Raw genomic sequence first — 14,918 nt, 5'->3', positions numbered from 1 at the left:
TACTCACTACCACTAAAACTGCGGGCAAAGGGGGATTTGATGGCCAGAAAGGCTAAACCTCCGAAACCAGCGGTTAAAATTCAAGGTGAGAGAGGAGCCTTAATGGAGCTGGGAGGGCTCCTTGCGTCTTGGGATGCACAAGATGGTCCCTTTTGGAGAGATGCTCCTGCGAGGAGCAGAGGATGGCAAATCCCATGGACAAGGGCTCTGAGCGCGGTTGAGCACGGCCAGCCCACTGCAGGTGCGAGGCGAAGGTGGCGGGAAGGCGGCGCCATCTCATGGCACACCGCCCTCGCCCAAGATGGCGGCGGCGCGGGGCGGCAGGCGGGCGGGCGGGCGCCACGACGCGTGGCGAGAGCGCGTTGCCGGGCGCCCCGCGGCGCGGAAAGATGCCCCGTCCCGCGCCGCTCCGCGCCGCTCCGCGCCGCCGCCGCCATGGCGGACGGTTACCAGCTGTGGGCGCCGCGCTCGCCGCTGGACGAGGCGCTGCGCTGGCTGCGCGGCGGCGCGGCGCGGCCCGCCACGGCGCACCCGTTCCGCGGCGGCGGCCCCGCGGCGGGCGCGCTGCTGCGCGGGCGCGTTGCGGGCGCGGCGCCGCGGCGGCCACAGGCCGTGCGGGTGCGCGGCCTCGACGCCGTTTTCGGGCGGCTCGTGACGGCGCAGCCGCCGCGCTGGACGGGCGCGCTGCGGGTGTCGGAGCGCTCCGCCTTCTGCCGCGTGGTGGGCGCCCGGCAGAGGCGGCCGTGCGCGCTGCGGGCGCCGCAGGCCCGAGCCGCCGCCGCCATGTGCCGGCAGATGCTGCGCGCCATCCTGCTGCTCTACGCCGCCTACAAGAAGTGCGCCTTCGCCCTGCAGCACGCGCGCTGAGCCGGAGCCGCCGCGGGAACGGCGCCCGCCACAGCCGCCATGGCACCGGAGGAGCACGCGCGGCCTCGGACTGTGCAGGCGTGAACGCTGCCACGCGCAGCGCGTGACGCTGCTCGCAAGCGCTGCCATCGCGGCCTCTGTTCGCCCTGTGTGCACAAGACTCCACTTGTTCCGCTGGAAGAAAGCGTCGAAGGGAAACGCTGCTTCTTGACGAGGCACGGTCGTTTTCATGGACATCCGCAGAGACTGACGGGCCTTTGACACGCGCGAATGTCCGGATAGCGCCCTTAAGCCTGCTGCCCTCAAAGCGAAACCCTTTCTGTCTTCCTTCATTTCTTGTGAAGGTCTTCATTCACAAGAAACCCAAATTTAAATCTTACAATATTAGTAGATTTTAAGTTTTCCCCCACTTGTTACTACTTGTTGACAGCTAATTGATTTGCAGAGAATATAGTCTCAGAATAAAACTCTTGATCAATTCAAGTACTAAAGGCAGTGTACATAGATACACTTTCAGTGCTTTGCAGTCTTCAGAGCTACCTCCACAACTGTTTCTTCTCTAGTAAGCAGAGGGATTGTTGCAACCAAATTCAAGGAGAAAGTTTCCTAAAAACGCTTTTTGATCCTACGCTCTTCAAACTTTCTATGCAATTAAATGAATGGGTGTGAAATGTCATAGAACTTGTTTATAGCGAAGGAAAACATCTTGCAGAGATGATTTTCTTTGTCTCCAAAGTGAGCTAAATAACTCATTATTTTCTCTTCCTTTTGTTTTAAATGTCATAAACAATGGCTAGAGCTTTTTAGAAATGTACTTCTGGCATCTTACAATCCAAATAATAAAAAACTGGTTCTCATTTATTTCCTGCTAACCTAGGTAATTCATTAATTGTTTCACAGACCATAGTTACAAAATTATTCTGAGAATTACAGCAGCTGTGTGAAATTTTAGCTAAGCATGCCCGCAAAATCACGTAAGAAGTATTTGTAGTGTGTTCGTGGTCGATATTTCGCAAAGCTCTTTCCCATAATCAGTACTCAGTCGGGCTTCAGGGGTGAGTGTTGAGCATGGTCTTCTCCTTCAATCGCTGCTTACAGCGGGCTGCAGAAAAGCCTTCTCGTGCATTCACCCTTAATGGTGAAGAGTCTTGTTCCACCTCTCAATAGCAGCCGATTTGCTTTCTAAGCTGCCTCCAACGAGCCCCCAGGTCGGAGTGGGTGAACGGCACTGCTGGGACGTACAACAGCAACACACAAAAAGTGCTATATATGTTTTATGACTGATACGTGAATATTTTCAATGAAGAGCGCAGCCTAAATAAGAAGCCAAGGTCTGTGCTCTGCTTTGGTGTGGTGCAGCTATAGGGTATTAAAAAGTAAGTGCAAGCTTTAAGAGCAGCTTTGGAGCTGGATCCACGCTTCCTGTTTCTGATGCAGCGTTGCCTATAAAAGCTGCGTGGAATCAGTCCCTCAGCAGTATAAGCTGGATTTTTCCATTAAGTTCTCATCAGAGTCCACTCTTCAGGTCTTGCTCTGTTGTTTCAGCTACTTTAAAGACAATTCCGTGTCATCTTTCCATCTGAATGAAATCCTGCCAGAGCTAGGAAATAACAAGCAACTCTGGAGAAGTAGTACTAGTTTGTGCAGATAGAGTATTAGGCTAATACTTCTGGTTTTGCCTTTTTTTCCCTAAAAACTTTCAAAAATACTCTTCAAAGATGACTTTCATGTCAGTCCCATTAGCAGGTCATGTTCATTTGGCTGGGATAGGGAGTTACTGTTTTTGGTAGCGCAGACCTATCTGCATATAAATAAAGCGGAAAGTACAGTTTCCCTGAAGCTTGCTGGATTGCTAGAGTCTTTCTTCCAAAAAGCCCTGTGCACCAGAGCCCTTCCTGTCCCTTTTGAGAGTCTCTCTCATTGCCTTCCCTTGCAGCTTGCTCACTTTGATTCCCTTCACACATAACTGCAGTCAAATCGATGGCCAAGCTCCTGAGCTTGCTGCCAGTGCTCAAGGAACCCACTGCGGAGGGTTAATCCTGCGCAGGATTTATCATGCTGCTCCACGCCTTAGGGTAGCAACTGCTGTCGATCCAGGTGACTTTAAACAGAGATGTGCAATTGCTGTTCTGTGTTCTGTGAGTGAGAAGTATGTGGTAAATCTGTTACCTTCAGTGAGATGCGTGCGATCTGGACACAGATTGAAGAGCAGCCGCCGCAGCCGGGGTTACAAGACACCTCAGGATGTATCCTGTTCTAGAGCCAGTTAAATGTTCAAAGGATTGGATGAGAGCATTTATTTCTATATTATATCTCCAAGTCAGGATACACTTTACATTCGCTCAGTTTCACCACCGTACGTAAACTGCTTCCTTTCAGTTGGATTGGTGCAGCGGATAGCGATATAGATAAACCCAAACATAAGAAATGACAACTCTTAAATCTTTAAACAGTATGGCACAACACCCTAGGGACACACTTGCTGTACCCAGTGCCAAGTTAACACTTGTATTTTTGAGATAATAGAGAAAACTTGTGAATTCTATGTGTATTCATGCAGGCAAAATAGAGACCACCCTCCTATATTCCATCTGCAGGCAAGCAATTTCCCATTTCTCAGTGCTGGAGCATTTGCAGCCTGCTTTGGAGTTTGCCCAGTGCCCTACAAAATCAGACCGATGATAGGAGAGTAAATGCTTGCATTTGTGACAGATTACTACATCAGCGAGCCTTTTTCCTACAGATTTATAATCATCATGCAGCTACAACTTAAACAACACAGTCTGTTGCCCAGATTTGTTTCAGAAAGTTCGAGAAGATTAAATTTGACTTTCTCAGTGGCAAGTGAGATAAAATTAGAGCATTATTGATTCTTGCCTCAGCCCTGCGTGTGCTGCTCAGCTTCCCGAGGAGAATAGAAAATTTAAAGGAAGGGAGAAGGAGGACAACAGCTGCACATGGTGGCTCAGCCGCACACAGTCACAGAGTGCTCGTGGCTGTAACATTTTTCTCCTCAAAATATTCTTAGGATCATTAAACAGAGGCTCCTTTAAGTTCCTGTTGTTAGAATGGTTTCAGGGAAAACTTGCCCTTTTCTGGCTGGCTACGCCTCAGATGAATCCGCGTCATTTGCTCTTGCCTGTAACCAGTCGTCGCGTCGAGTGCCGCAGAGCTGATGCTGGTGGCAGCGCTCCCTGCTCCGCTCCGAGCACCAGGGCCCTTGGTGCAGCTTGTGCGGAAGGTCCTAGCAGGTCTCCAGTCCCTTTGCTGAATTGGGACCAGGTTTTCCCCTCAAGTCTCCAGGGCTCTGAGTCAATAATGGACCACTGACCTTTGCTCTCCAGCCTGCACTCTGGCTTGGTTTAATCCTCGGAGCTGATATTATTTTTCCTATCTGTGCTTGCAGATATGATTCATAACATCTCATGGCACCATCTCTTTTCAAAGGGAATCTCATCAAGCCCGTATTTCAGATCACCCTGTTTTTGAATGCTAGTAAATCTACTGCAGATGTGCGACTTCTGCATCCAAGTCCAGCTGGCAGGTCATCATGTGCATCCCTATGCAGATGTGGTGGAAAAGCATCCAATTCATATGCTCAGGCTCTTAAAGGAGTCTTAACACCGGCACTAAGCCTGCAGCTGCATTGGGTTGGCTTGCCTTGAAAACCTCTACAAGTAAGGAGGGGGACTGCATCTCCCACAGCTGCCCATAAGATGTTTGGCTCGCCACTCCTCCCTGCTCCTGGGATTTCTAGAGAGGTCCAATTGCCTCAGGCCTAGTAGGGAATCAAGTTTTGACCCCTAATTAGAGAAACTGTTGCAGCTCTGTTGCATCACTGGCTATTTAGGAGGCAAGCAGAGCACTTAAAAATGCTCCTAATCAGTGCAGTTCTGTAGATGTAAGGCTAAATGACAGAAGCATATAGGTTTTGCACAGCACAATCTCAACTGCTACCGCTAGAAGTGTGCAGCTGACTACATACACGTTACTGTTGACAAGAGATCCTATAAGTTGGGCTTGATGCATAATTACAGAAGACAGTTGCGAATGTTTGTATTCCTGCAGCTAGTGCTGTGTCAGCATTTGTGCAGGACAAGCTTCCCTCCACTGTGAACCCTTTCATCAGTAATGAATTTCTCCTAAAAACATGGGGTTTTTTTTTCTGTAGAAAATACAGAATTTAGAAAAAAAGTCTCAAAAAGAGTAATGATTAGTTAAAACTTTACTAAATGTGTCAGTAAATTCTCTTTAGCAATTTGACTCACTGCCTTCCTTAATATTTTCTCCTGCCTCAGGGTAGCTTTTTCTTGTATAGAACAGCTGCCTTATTAGAGATACATCCTGAGTTTTTGACACTGGAGAATGTAAATAGCACCTCGGAGCTGCGTCTCTGTTCTTATCTTGCTAATCAGATTCCAAGAGAGGAAGAGATGCTTCACCCTGGGGACGTTTCCCACCCACACTCTGAAAGGGCTGCTTAGTGTGCTGGTGCCAGTGGAAAAAAACCTTGCCTCGCTGGCATATGCATGGAGCAATGCCCCCACATGATGGGAGTCCAGGAACATCCGATGAGGTCTCATCACCGAGTTTTCTTCATATTCTTTTGTTGGTGGGACAAAGCTTGCCCTTGTGAAGAAAGCAGACTGCCATATTTGGGAGCTTCTTTTTTTTTCCCACTAATTAAGACTGACGAGTCTGGAGGGAAAGGGCAAGAATCTAGAGAGAAATAATCCTTCTATTACCTAATTCCTTTGCAAATGTATAGTTCCTTATAGCACACGAGAGGCTATTTTGGAAGAGCTGTTGTTGCATCCCTATCCTTCAAACATTTGTGCACATCGTGTATATTGAAATAAGTCAATCCTGCTGGGGGCCTTCGATTCCAATTGATGTTTTTTTCCAATTAGTAAAGATCAAGAAGCATGACTAAAATTCAAATTGCCAGTCTTTGCTCTTTTCAGACATTGGCTGTAAAGCATATTTTTTAAGCACCATCTGCTGTACGTTCAGAAAATAGCAACCCAAATTGTTCTTCTCTTTCCAGCTTTTTAATCAAACTAAAATGACTTAAATGCTGTCCTTCACACTATGAAATCTATTGCCTCAGCTCTTGAATGTTTAAACTGTATTTGTATAGTTATCCAGACACGTTATCTTTTCGTGTATAGCGACCTATATAATACACATTGGAGAGAGACACTTAGAGGAGAAATCGTACTACAAAACGCCGTGTCCTACAACAGAACAATGGAAGGAGATAGGGAAATAAGGGCTACGCTGGGCTTGATTTCCAGATGTGCTAAATAAAACAGAATGAATAGAACTGAAGACAGAGCATTGTCTTTTGAGGGGAGATTTAGTATGTGGCGCCTGCAGGACACAATGATAAAAACAGAAGCGATACATCAATTCAGAATGCTTAGTGGAAGGTATTAGCTTTTCAGTATGGTTTAATATTGTTTTCCAGAAAAGTGGGCCTCCCTATCAGATCACCCATTACCCAAATGCCCAGTCATCACAACTATATTGAGGGTGAACTGCAGGCGATGAAGAAAAATTACTCCAATTGATTAATAGCCTGAGCTGAGTGAACAGGCTGAAAGGAGTAAAGCAGCCCACAGAACAATTAAGTGAACAACAGCTACCAGCCTTATTTCCTCAGTGTGAGTGTTGAGCCTTTCTTCTCTATTTTTTAAGGAAGTTTCTCTATTCTAGTGCTTTGATGAGAAAAAAAAAAAAAAAGAGCGTCAGAGTGTGTTTGGTTCAAAATAGGGTGCACAAGAGCAGGAAGGGAAAATCTACTGGTATGAGAGGTGAGACAGGGGCTGACCAAATGAAAACAGCAGAGGCAGCAAAGGAAAACAGCAAATGAAGAGATGGAGAAGCTGGAGTCTAAGAGACATCCTATTGCAGCTCCTTCTGCTTTCTTATCCTCCTTGGCCTTTTCCCATTCCTCCTGTAGGCCTTGGGCTCATCAAACCTTACCAACACTACTCATTTTTTCCCGCTGCTTGCAGCTCAAGGGGTTCATTGCCCAGCACGGACGTACTTAGCAGTGAACCTGGGCCTCATGGGTCAGAGACTCCATCAGCAGGGCCTACAGATCATGTTTTGAGGGGAGCACAGGAGGTGGCATTTCAGGTTTGAATGCTATCCTTAAGCTGTGGATTTGTCCTGGTCTTTTCCAAGGGTTGCATATGCAAAGCTACATATCTTCTTTTTTTATATTATTCACCCTTTGGTTCTGTGTCTTAAGCCGCTGGGGTCTGAGCACTTGTAGCTGCTAGAGGTACTGGTGGGACCTACGCTTTGCACCCATGGAAAGAACAAGTGCACTCAAGAAGGTCGGTTGGGAAACCTTTCCTGCTGGGTAGACAAAATGCTTAATCTTTGAACTAAACCTCACATGATGGCCAAGTGGAGTTTGGCAAGGGAGAAGAAAGAATGAAGTCTGTACCTGCATGATGCTTGGGAGCAAAATAAACACTGCAGCATTTTCGGTGAGGAAACATTACCAAATAACCCTCCTCACTGAGGCAGAGGTGTCTAGGGGTAAACGGGACCTGTGAGCATTTAAAGTGGCAGCTGGCAGGCTCAGCATCAATCTGCATGTGAACTCCAGACTTTGCAACCTTGGCATTACCCTCAAGGCTTAGATCAATGGGAAATCTGAATGGATGTGTATTAGTGAGATAAGCCTGCCCTGCCCAAAATGAATATTCAGTGTCACATGTTACCCGCATGGCCTCCTCAGCGTCACTGGGAGCTTCACCTCAAGATGATTAGTACAGACCAAGGGACAGTCCCACAGCTGCAGCACCAGTAGCCCCATGAATTTAAAGGGAGAAAAAACGGGGCTCTTTTACTCTCCAAGCCGTCACTGCCTCAGCCAAGTAGGGAGAAGTCCCCTGAGGAGAAGCAGCAGGTCCTCTTCTCACTCAAGCCAGAGGCAGGCCTGCTGTCAGCCCTTTGGTTCATGGTCCATATGCTCGCTCAGAAGTAGGACAGGTTCTTCTTTCCAAAAAATAAAAATACTTAGCAATTGTGAGGCCTCATCTGGAGCCCAATGGAAGCAGAGGCCTTGCCCAAACAGAAATCAGTAGGTTTCTAGCAGATTTGTTCTTACAGTTTCTGTGATTTCGTAAAGCATCGTCATTCCTATTCCACCCAAATCTAAGGTAAATGGCCATGAAGTAACTTCATCAAATGATACTATATAAGCCAGTCATGGACTGAAAAAAAAAGACTCCAAAATCCCAGCTCCCAAATCACAGGCAATACTAAAGGTGAGCACAGTCCACATGGCCCTGCACACCTCCCTTCTCTCCCAAGAAAAAACTATTTATCATCAGTTCTTGGTAGGACACAGTATCGGTCATTGCATGGAAGATTTTTATGAATCAGACCATATAAATCAGAACAGTTGTTTTAGGTGACAGGAAATAACCAGGCATAATTTTTTATCTATGTAAAGATAATAAATATTGAGTTTATAAGGGAATAAATAAAGTCTTTACAAACAGACTCATCACAATCCTACTTTTACAAAATTAGTACAACATTCTTGCCCAAAACTGTATAGTCACTCACATTTACATGAATGCACCTCTGGTGAAATCTCTTAAAAATTAGCATGAGAAAGCAATCTGATTTTAAACATCAAATTGTAAACATTCTTCATCAATGCTCTTGACATTTCAGGAGCATTCTCCCCAAATTGCATACAAAATGTTTCAAGCAACCTATCCATACATTAATGGCTTCAAACATCTAACATATGTGATCTTCCTGTACACCCTGTAATCTTCCCTGCAGCTTCTCTTCCGCTAGATCATTTACAGGATAAGTTAATTAGAATGAACAAGATGAGCAAGTGTCTCTTGTCCTTTGACACAACTATAATTCTATGGGTTCTCTGGAATAGTTCTTGATATACATCAACACAAAGAAAATCAGAGCTGTAGATCAGGGATGAAAGGTTTCAAAAACTTGTCTATTTACACCCCAAACTAGCAAACATTTTGCGGCCTAACACAGGAGAAACAGTATCTTCTAAACAGTACTCATTTTTTTTTTCACTTTCTTTAGGACACTGACATTTTAGCTGTAGAACTGAATTACTCCATATTCCATTTGATCCAACTTCACAAGAACCCAATCAAATTTTTTCTATAGGTTTCTAAAGTCACACAAGCATACTCACTGGAGAAGCTCAATACCCTAAATGCAAAAAAAAAAAAAAAAAAAAAAAAAACACCTCTTTATCTCTGAATCCCCTTTACCTCTTCACTTTCAATAGTCACTCTTTCTTTTTTCTTTTTTCTTATTAATACCATTTATCAAAATTTTGTGTAAGTAAAGTGACCACAGCAAATTACTTCTTTTCCTCCATCTATTTGAGTTGCAGATGCTTTTATTCTAATACAGTGTTATCAGAAAATGATATTAACTATAGCTAAAAGCAATTGGTAGTGATTATTAATATTCCATGAGATGTTTTAGAAATCTCCTAACTGAGGAAAATCACATCAAAATTATTTGATCCACAGCTATAATGCTTGGATTGTGTTAGCTTGTTCTGACACCAGTTAAAACCAGTAGAGCTAGCAGGTTAGCTCACTGAAATTGTTTCCTATTCACCACTGCAAAAGATAAATCCAGACCAGTACGTCTTTTTCTTCTAACAAACAAACAAACAAAATTAGGATAGGAAACAAGAGTGTATGAAATTACTATGTTGGCATCAGAAACCAGTAGAAAATATTTCTTCCATCTTCTAAAGTCTTAATACAAAAAGCTTCAAAAAGCACTGATATCTAAGATGTTCTAGTAGTAGATAACAGCATGACCATAAAATAGATCTATCTACAGAAATAATGAAGAAATACGAAATGCTAGGCTACAAAGTTTAAGACTTGATCCTGCCAGATGCTGAACTCTCTGGCCCAGACCTAGCAAAGCATTTAAGCATGTGTTTAGAAGTCAGTGTGCATGTTACCCCACTGAAGCAAATGAGGTTACTCAAAGTTTGAGTACATAGTTAAGGGCTTTGAAAAATTGGGTCATTAAAGTACCAACCACTTACTGCCAGAGTATGAAGCTAAATAGCTTCTATCAACAGGTTACATAGCTGTCCATTAGGAGTCTTACATGCGTCCTTTGAAACATGATTTGAAGCATTTTTTCACCACTGAAGATGGAAAAAAACCCATATGTTTCTGTCCGGACAGGCAGTTCCTACATCCCCATCATTTCACTTTCATGTGCAAAACCAAATTATACTGCTGTCCAGGTATAAGTATTCCATGGAGGAATACAAAACATGTTCAATTATAATGCTTATTATACAACCCTCTTACAAAAGCACACTCTCTACCAGCCAACTGGCTCTTTGATGCAGGCCTAGGAAAACTCAAGATAAAGGGCAAAGCCATGAAAATAGCTATGCAAATGTCACATTGCATATTTAACATTTCTTAAAATTTTTAAAATACTGCTTGGCATTCAGGAACATTGTTGCCTGGTAAAAAATATTGTTGGGGGAAAAAAAAAGTGCTCTTCATAGTTAGTAAAATTTGCAGTTGTATCTCAAAGTCAGGAAAAAAACACAGCTAAAAATGTGCATTTGTAGCCTCTGCTCACACCACTGTACACTTTACAAGAGGGAAACACATGCATGTTCACTAAAACATACATCATGGGGGAAAATGAAAGAACTTTGTTTTGTTAGTGGAAGCATGAAGGACCCCTTTTCCAAATTCTGCGTAATCTCAATCCAGGAATTAAAATGACTTTTCTTAATTTAGGTGACTTGTCCTACTGTGACTTAGCAGTTGTGACCCAAAGTAAGACGGGTACCTCATAACTTTATTTTAACTATGGATATATTCAAAGCTCAACATATTCTGTTCTATTTTGATCTCAACATATGATTCATAAGAATATTTATGTAATGAAGGCCTCTTCCCAGTTCCTGCTTGTCAAGTACTGAAATCTTGGCATAATGTCCCATTAGTCAGGACAGTTCCCAAAATGTCTGAGACATCTCACTGCTTTTAGTCAGTTGAGGAAAGTACATTCATTTTGCTTGTCCAGTTGAAAAACATAGAATCACAGAATCCTTAAGGTTGGAAGGACCTTTAGAGATGATCCAGTCCAACCCCCCTGCTCACGCAGGGTCACCTAGAGCACGTGGCACAGAGCTGCGTCCAAGCAGGTTTGGAAGATCTCCAGGGAAGGAGACTCCACAACCTCCCTTGGCAGCCTGTTCCAGGGCTCTGTCACCCTCACTGTCAAGAAATTCTTCCTTAAGTTCCTGTGGAACTTTTGCTGCTTCAGTTTGTGGCCATTTAATGTTTAAAATGTATGGGCTCTTGTTATGTTTTAATGAAGGACTAAACCCTTCTCTGCCTCTATATGACTTTATATGGGCATTCCAAGGATTAGTTCAGCTTTTGCAAATGTCAAGTTCTATCAATGGGAGGCTAAACAGTGTCAAGCTGGATTTGAATCCTGTGTTCAAAAGAAGCAAAAATTCTGATGAGAAGCATTTCTTTCTTTTAAGTTATCTACCAGAAGCTACTGATATGGTGTAAGGATAGGCTTACATGTGGGAAGGATATTAAGAATCTTTTCATTTCTGCTCTAAGTATCTTCAGTGTAGAAGAAGTTCTTGGAAGACCTGGGTGTACCTACAAAGACTTCTGGCTACAACCCAAATTACTCTGTTGACTAAGTTTTATCTGCATGGTTTATAAATCACAGTATTTCTGACAGAAATAGACACAGTTGACAGTAAGGGGGGAGCAGGTAGATGTATCCTACCTCCACATATGCCAAAAAAAAGCCAGCTTTGAAGTGATAATGATATGAGACAACCTGATGTAAAGCAGACCTGAGAAGAGAGGTAAAATACCAACAAACATTTCTCATTGCTGTCTAGCATTTTAGAAAAAGAATTATCCATAAACTTAAAAAAGATGCATAAATATGAAGGCCTTATTTCCCAAGTGAAGTACAAAGTATTAAATGACTTGCCAGAGAATACACAGCAGGTTAATGGCAAAGTAAAGCAAAGATGCAAGGCTTTCCTAGACTGCATCTGCTGGATTATAGCACTGTTTCTCACACTTTGGGATTCTCTGTTCCTTCAAAACTATTTCCCCTTATGAACTGGCATAAAGTTATATGAACATATTGACATAAACATAAGCATGACCAGAAGTTATATAACCACCAGTTTTGTGTGCTGAATATACCATATGGATTGCTTATAATAACCTTATGCTATTACTGAAAACACATTATTGCCATAGCATACTGTACAATTGAATTATCAGTGAATTTTGTCGAAAACAAATCCCCAACGACATGCAGGAAGGTTCCACTTTTAGCATCCTGGGAATAATACCGCATTCGCCAAAAGCAGAATTAGAAAGATTGCTATATTAAGAATGAAGATGGGCTGCAATGCAAACTCTGAGACCAGTGGTGGTAATGCTGTTATTGACAGTCCTGGACTAGACTTTCAGCCTTTGAGCAGTGTGGAAGAAGAAGGCCAAACAGGAGAGGGGTCTGAGGCCACCACACCTGGGACTGCTCTGGTCTGAATAGCTCGCCTGGGCACAGGGTAATCACAGCTATGGTTATAAAGCCTGTGCCAAGCTGAAGCGTGGGGACAGTCTCTAGAAAAGCACACTATAGTCCTACCATTCTCTACAAAGGAATCGCCCTACAAAGCCCTTGACAGCTTTGTAGGGAAGAGCTGTACAGCACCAGAGAGGCACAATTAGAGAGATAAGAGGTAAAACCACTTTCCTTAGTCCATATCATTAAAGCAAAAAGTAAGGGGTTGCCATTAATTTGGTAGATTTTCCAGAACTCATCTGAGGAAGGAGTCCTCATTTTGACATGACCTGCCGGTCAAGTTTCAAACCGAATAATTTTATGATTAACAAGAACAAATAAAAACAAAAAGCTAAAAGAACAGTTCATACTCCAGATAGTCTCAGTTACCTCTTCACCAGACATCAGCTAGCACCACTTGAACGCAATCATAGAATCACAGGATGGTTGAGGTTGGAAGGCACCTCTAGAGATCATCCAGTCCAACCCCTGCTCCAGCAGGGACACCCAGAGCACAGAGCATCCAGGCGGGTTTGGAAGATCTCCAGAAAAGAAGACTCCACAGCCTCCCTGGGCAGCCTGTGCCAGGGCTCTGTCACCCTCACAGGAAAGTTCTTCCTCACAGGGAGATGGAACTGCCTGTGTTTCAATCCGTACCCATAATGAGTGGGCTAACAGTTGGAGGGTTCCCCCTTCCTCTTTCACGCACTTCATTAGCCAGGAAAAGAAAAAGGAAAGGCAGTTCTTTACACTCTTTGTGCATGCAATTCATTATGAACTTTTCATCTGTGTTACAGTTAAATCCTCTGCATGTATCTTTATTTTAGGCATATTGATTGGTAAGTAACAAAAACCTATCTTAAGCTTGAGCTGGGCAAATAACCTTCTTAATGTTTTAGACTCTGACCCTGTATCTCAGCTTAGAAACCTCAAGCGGACAGTAATGTTCTTCAAACTGATGCTTTAAATTATTTTAACGACTGCCATTTTATGTTTTAGCTCTGTGGACCAGTTGCAATTGTTCTAAATTTCAGCTTCTCCATTCAATTATCACATGAGCCACATAAAACCCTTTCAGTTTCCTGCTCTGATGGGATCTGCACATTTGCAATTCTGTTTCCCAGTGCACTTGTATATGTGGCTTTGAAATCCTCTCTGCCAGTAAAACTGAATTATTTGCTTGTTCCGAGAAAACGAACACAAAAGGAACATAAAAAGATCAAGCTGAATTTACTTAAGATTTGGACAAACATCCGTGGAACGCGCCCGGCATTATTTGCCCAGCTCTTTTTAACGCTGTGGTGGTAGACCATTTTGGCAGCGTGGTGCCCAAGCTAACCACGTTTCCTCAACACCTCCTCCTCCTCCGAGAGCCTCGCAGACAGGTTGTGTAACACGAGCGTGCCCCACCACTCGCGCACTGTAAACTCCGACTCTGTGAAGCTTCCCGGGGCGTGAAGAATTAGGGATGAAAATCGTTCAAAGCGGTACAATGTTCAATTTCAATGCGAGGCATAATGGAAGTAGCTGTGTGGGAGGATATTACTTCATTATAAACCTAAATCAGATGCCCGAAGATTTCTGCCATCTCCAGAGGACATTCCATCAGGCTCTACATGAGGTTTTCCAGTGGAAGAAAAATACCCCCCCTCCCTCCCTTCAGGCTTGAGAAAGTTGTATGGCTTTTTTAACAGCTTCTAATGAAATCCCATATTATTGCTTCTCCTTTGGGAGACTTCAAAAGTCAAGCAAACTTCACAGAGCCCACATATTCACAAACCTCAAGCAAAAGACCAGTAAGGAAATAAATTGCAATTCTCCAATTAGCATTTGACATTCTCTACTGTTTTTTTGAAAGGCAGAATTTGTCTTTCTTCTTAACCATACTGATAAATTGAGTTACTAAACCCAGCATTATTTCATGTTTTAATGCGTACTGAAATCAAAAGCTGCAATTCACAGTGGGATTTGCTTTCTGCATAATATTTTGGGGAAATATGAAACAAACCCAGTAGTTTAGCCCATGTTAAAGGAGCTAAAATGTACATGAATATTTTCTCCAAGCTCCTCATTGTGTATTCACAGCTCCTGCCAAATACAACAGCATAGAAGGAGTATTAGGATATGAAATGGGAAGTGGTCAAATTTTCAAAGCAAGCTGCTGGGTGCCGAGCACTTGAAAATCTGCCCCCTGACTCCTTGGTGCTGTTCCAGAAAGAAATATCTCCAGGCTGGCAGCTCGTCAGTCAGCTTTGGAAATCCTTTTCCACGGTAATTTCAGTAAAGCAGAAAAGCCGATCTCTTAGCCTTCTCTGCATGATTAAGCACTGTCACCAATCACTATGCAGCTCTAAGGTACACATGAAATATTCCTAGATAAATCCTCCTTCTCCAGAGAAATGTGTTTCCTGTTCAACTGTAAA

General features: G+C 43.6%; 1 protein-coding gene across 1 annotated transcript; it reads left to right on the top strand.

Annotated features, from left to right (window-relative positions):
* The first annotated feature begins 435 nt into the window (after positions 1-435).
* FANCD2OS (FANCD2 opposite strand) lies at positions 436-867 on the top strand. Its single transcript, XM_026052306.1, has one exon. The coding sequence runs from the start codon at positions 436-438 to the stop codon at positions 865-867; it is 432 nt and encodes a 143-aa protein (XP_025908091.1).
* The last annotated feature ends 14,051 nt before the right edge of the window (positions 868-14,918 follow it).

The sequence above is a fragment of the Nothoprocta perdicaria genome, unplaced genomic scaffold (genome assembly GCF_003342845.1).
Source record: "Nothoprocta perdicaria isolate Ctin4 unplaced genomic scaffold, notPer1 scaffold_87, whole genome shotgun sequence".
In the NCBI taxonomy this organism is placed as follows: Eukaryota; Metazoa; Chordata; class Aves; order Tinamiformes; family Tinamidae; genus Nothoprocta; species Nothoprocta perdicaria.
Note: the sequence above shows the minus strand (reverse complement) of the source record. Positions and strands in the feature narration are given on the sequence as shown.

Excerpts from the sequence above, each read along its gene's own strand:
- FANCD2OS (XM_026052306.1), top strand. The coding sequence starts at position 436 with ATGGCGGACGGTTACCAGCTGTGGGCGCCGCGCTCGCCGCTGGACGAG.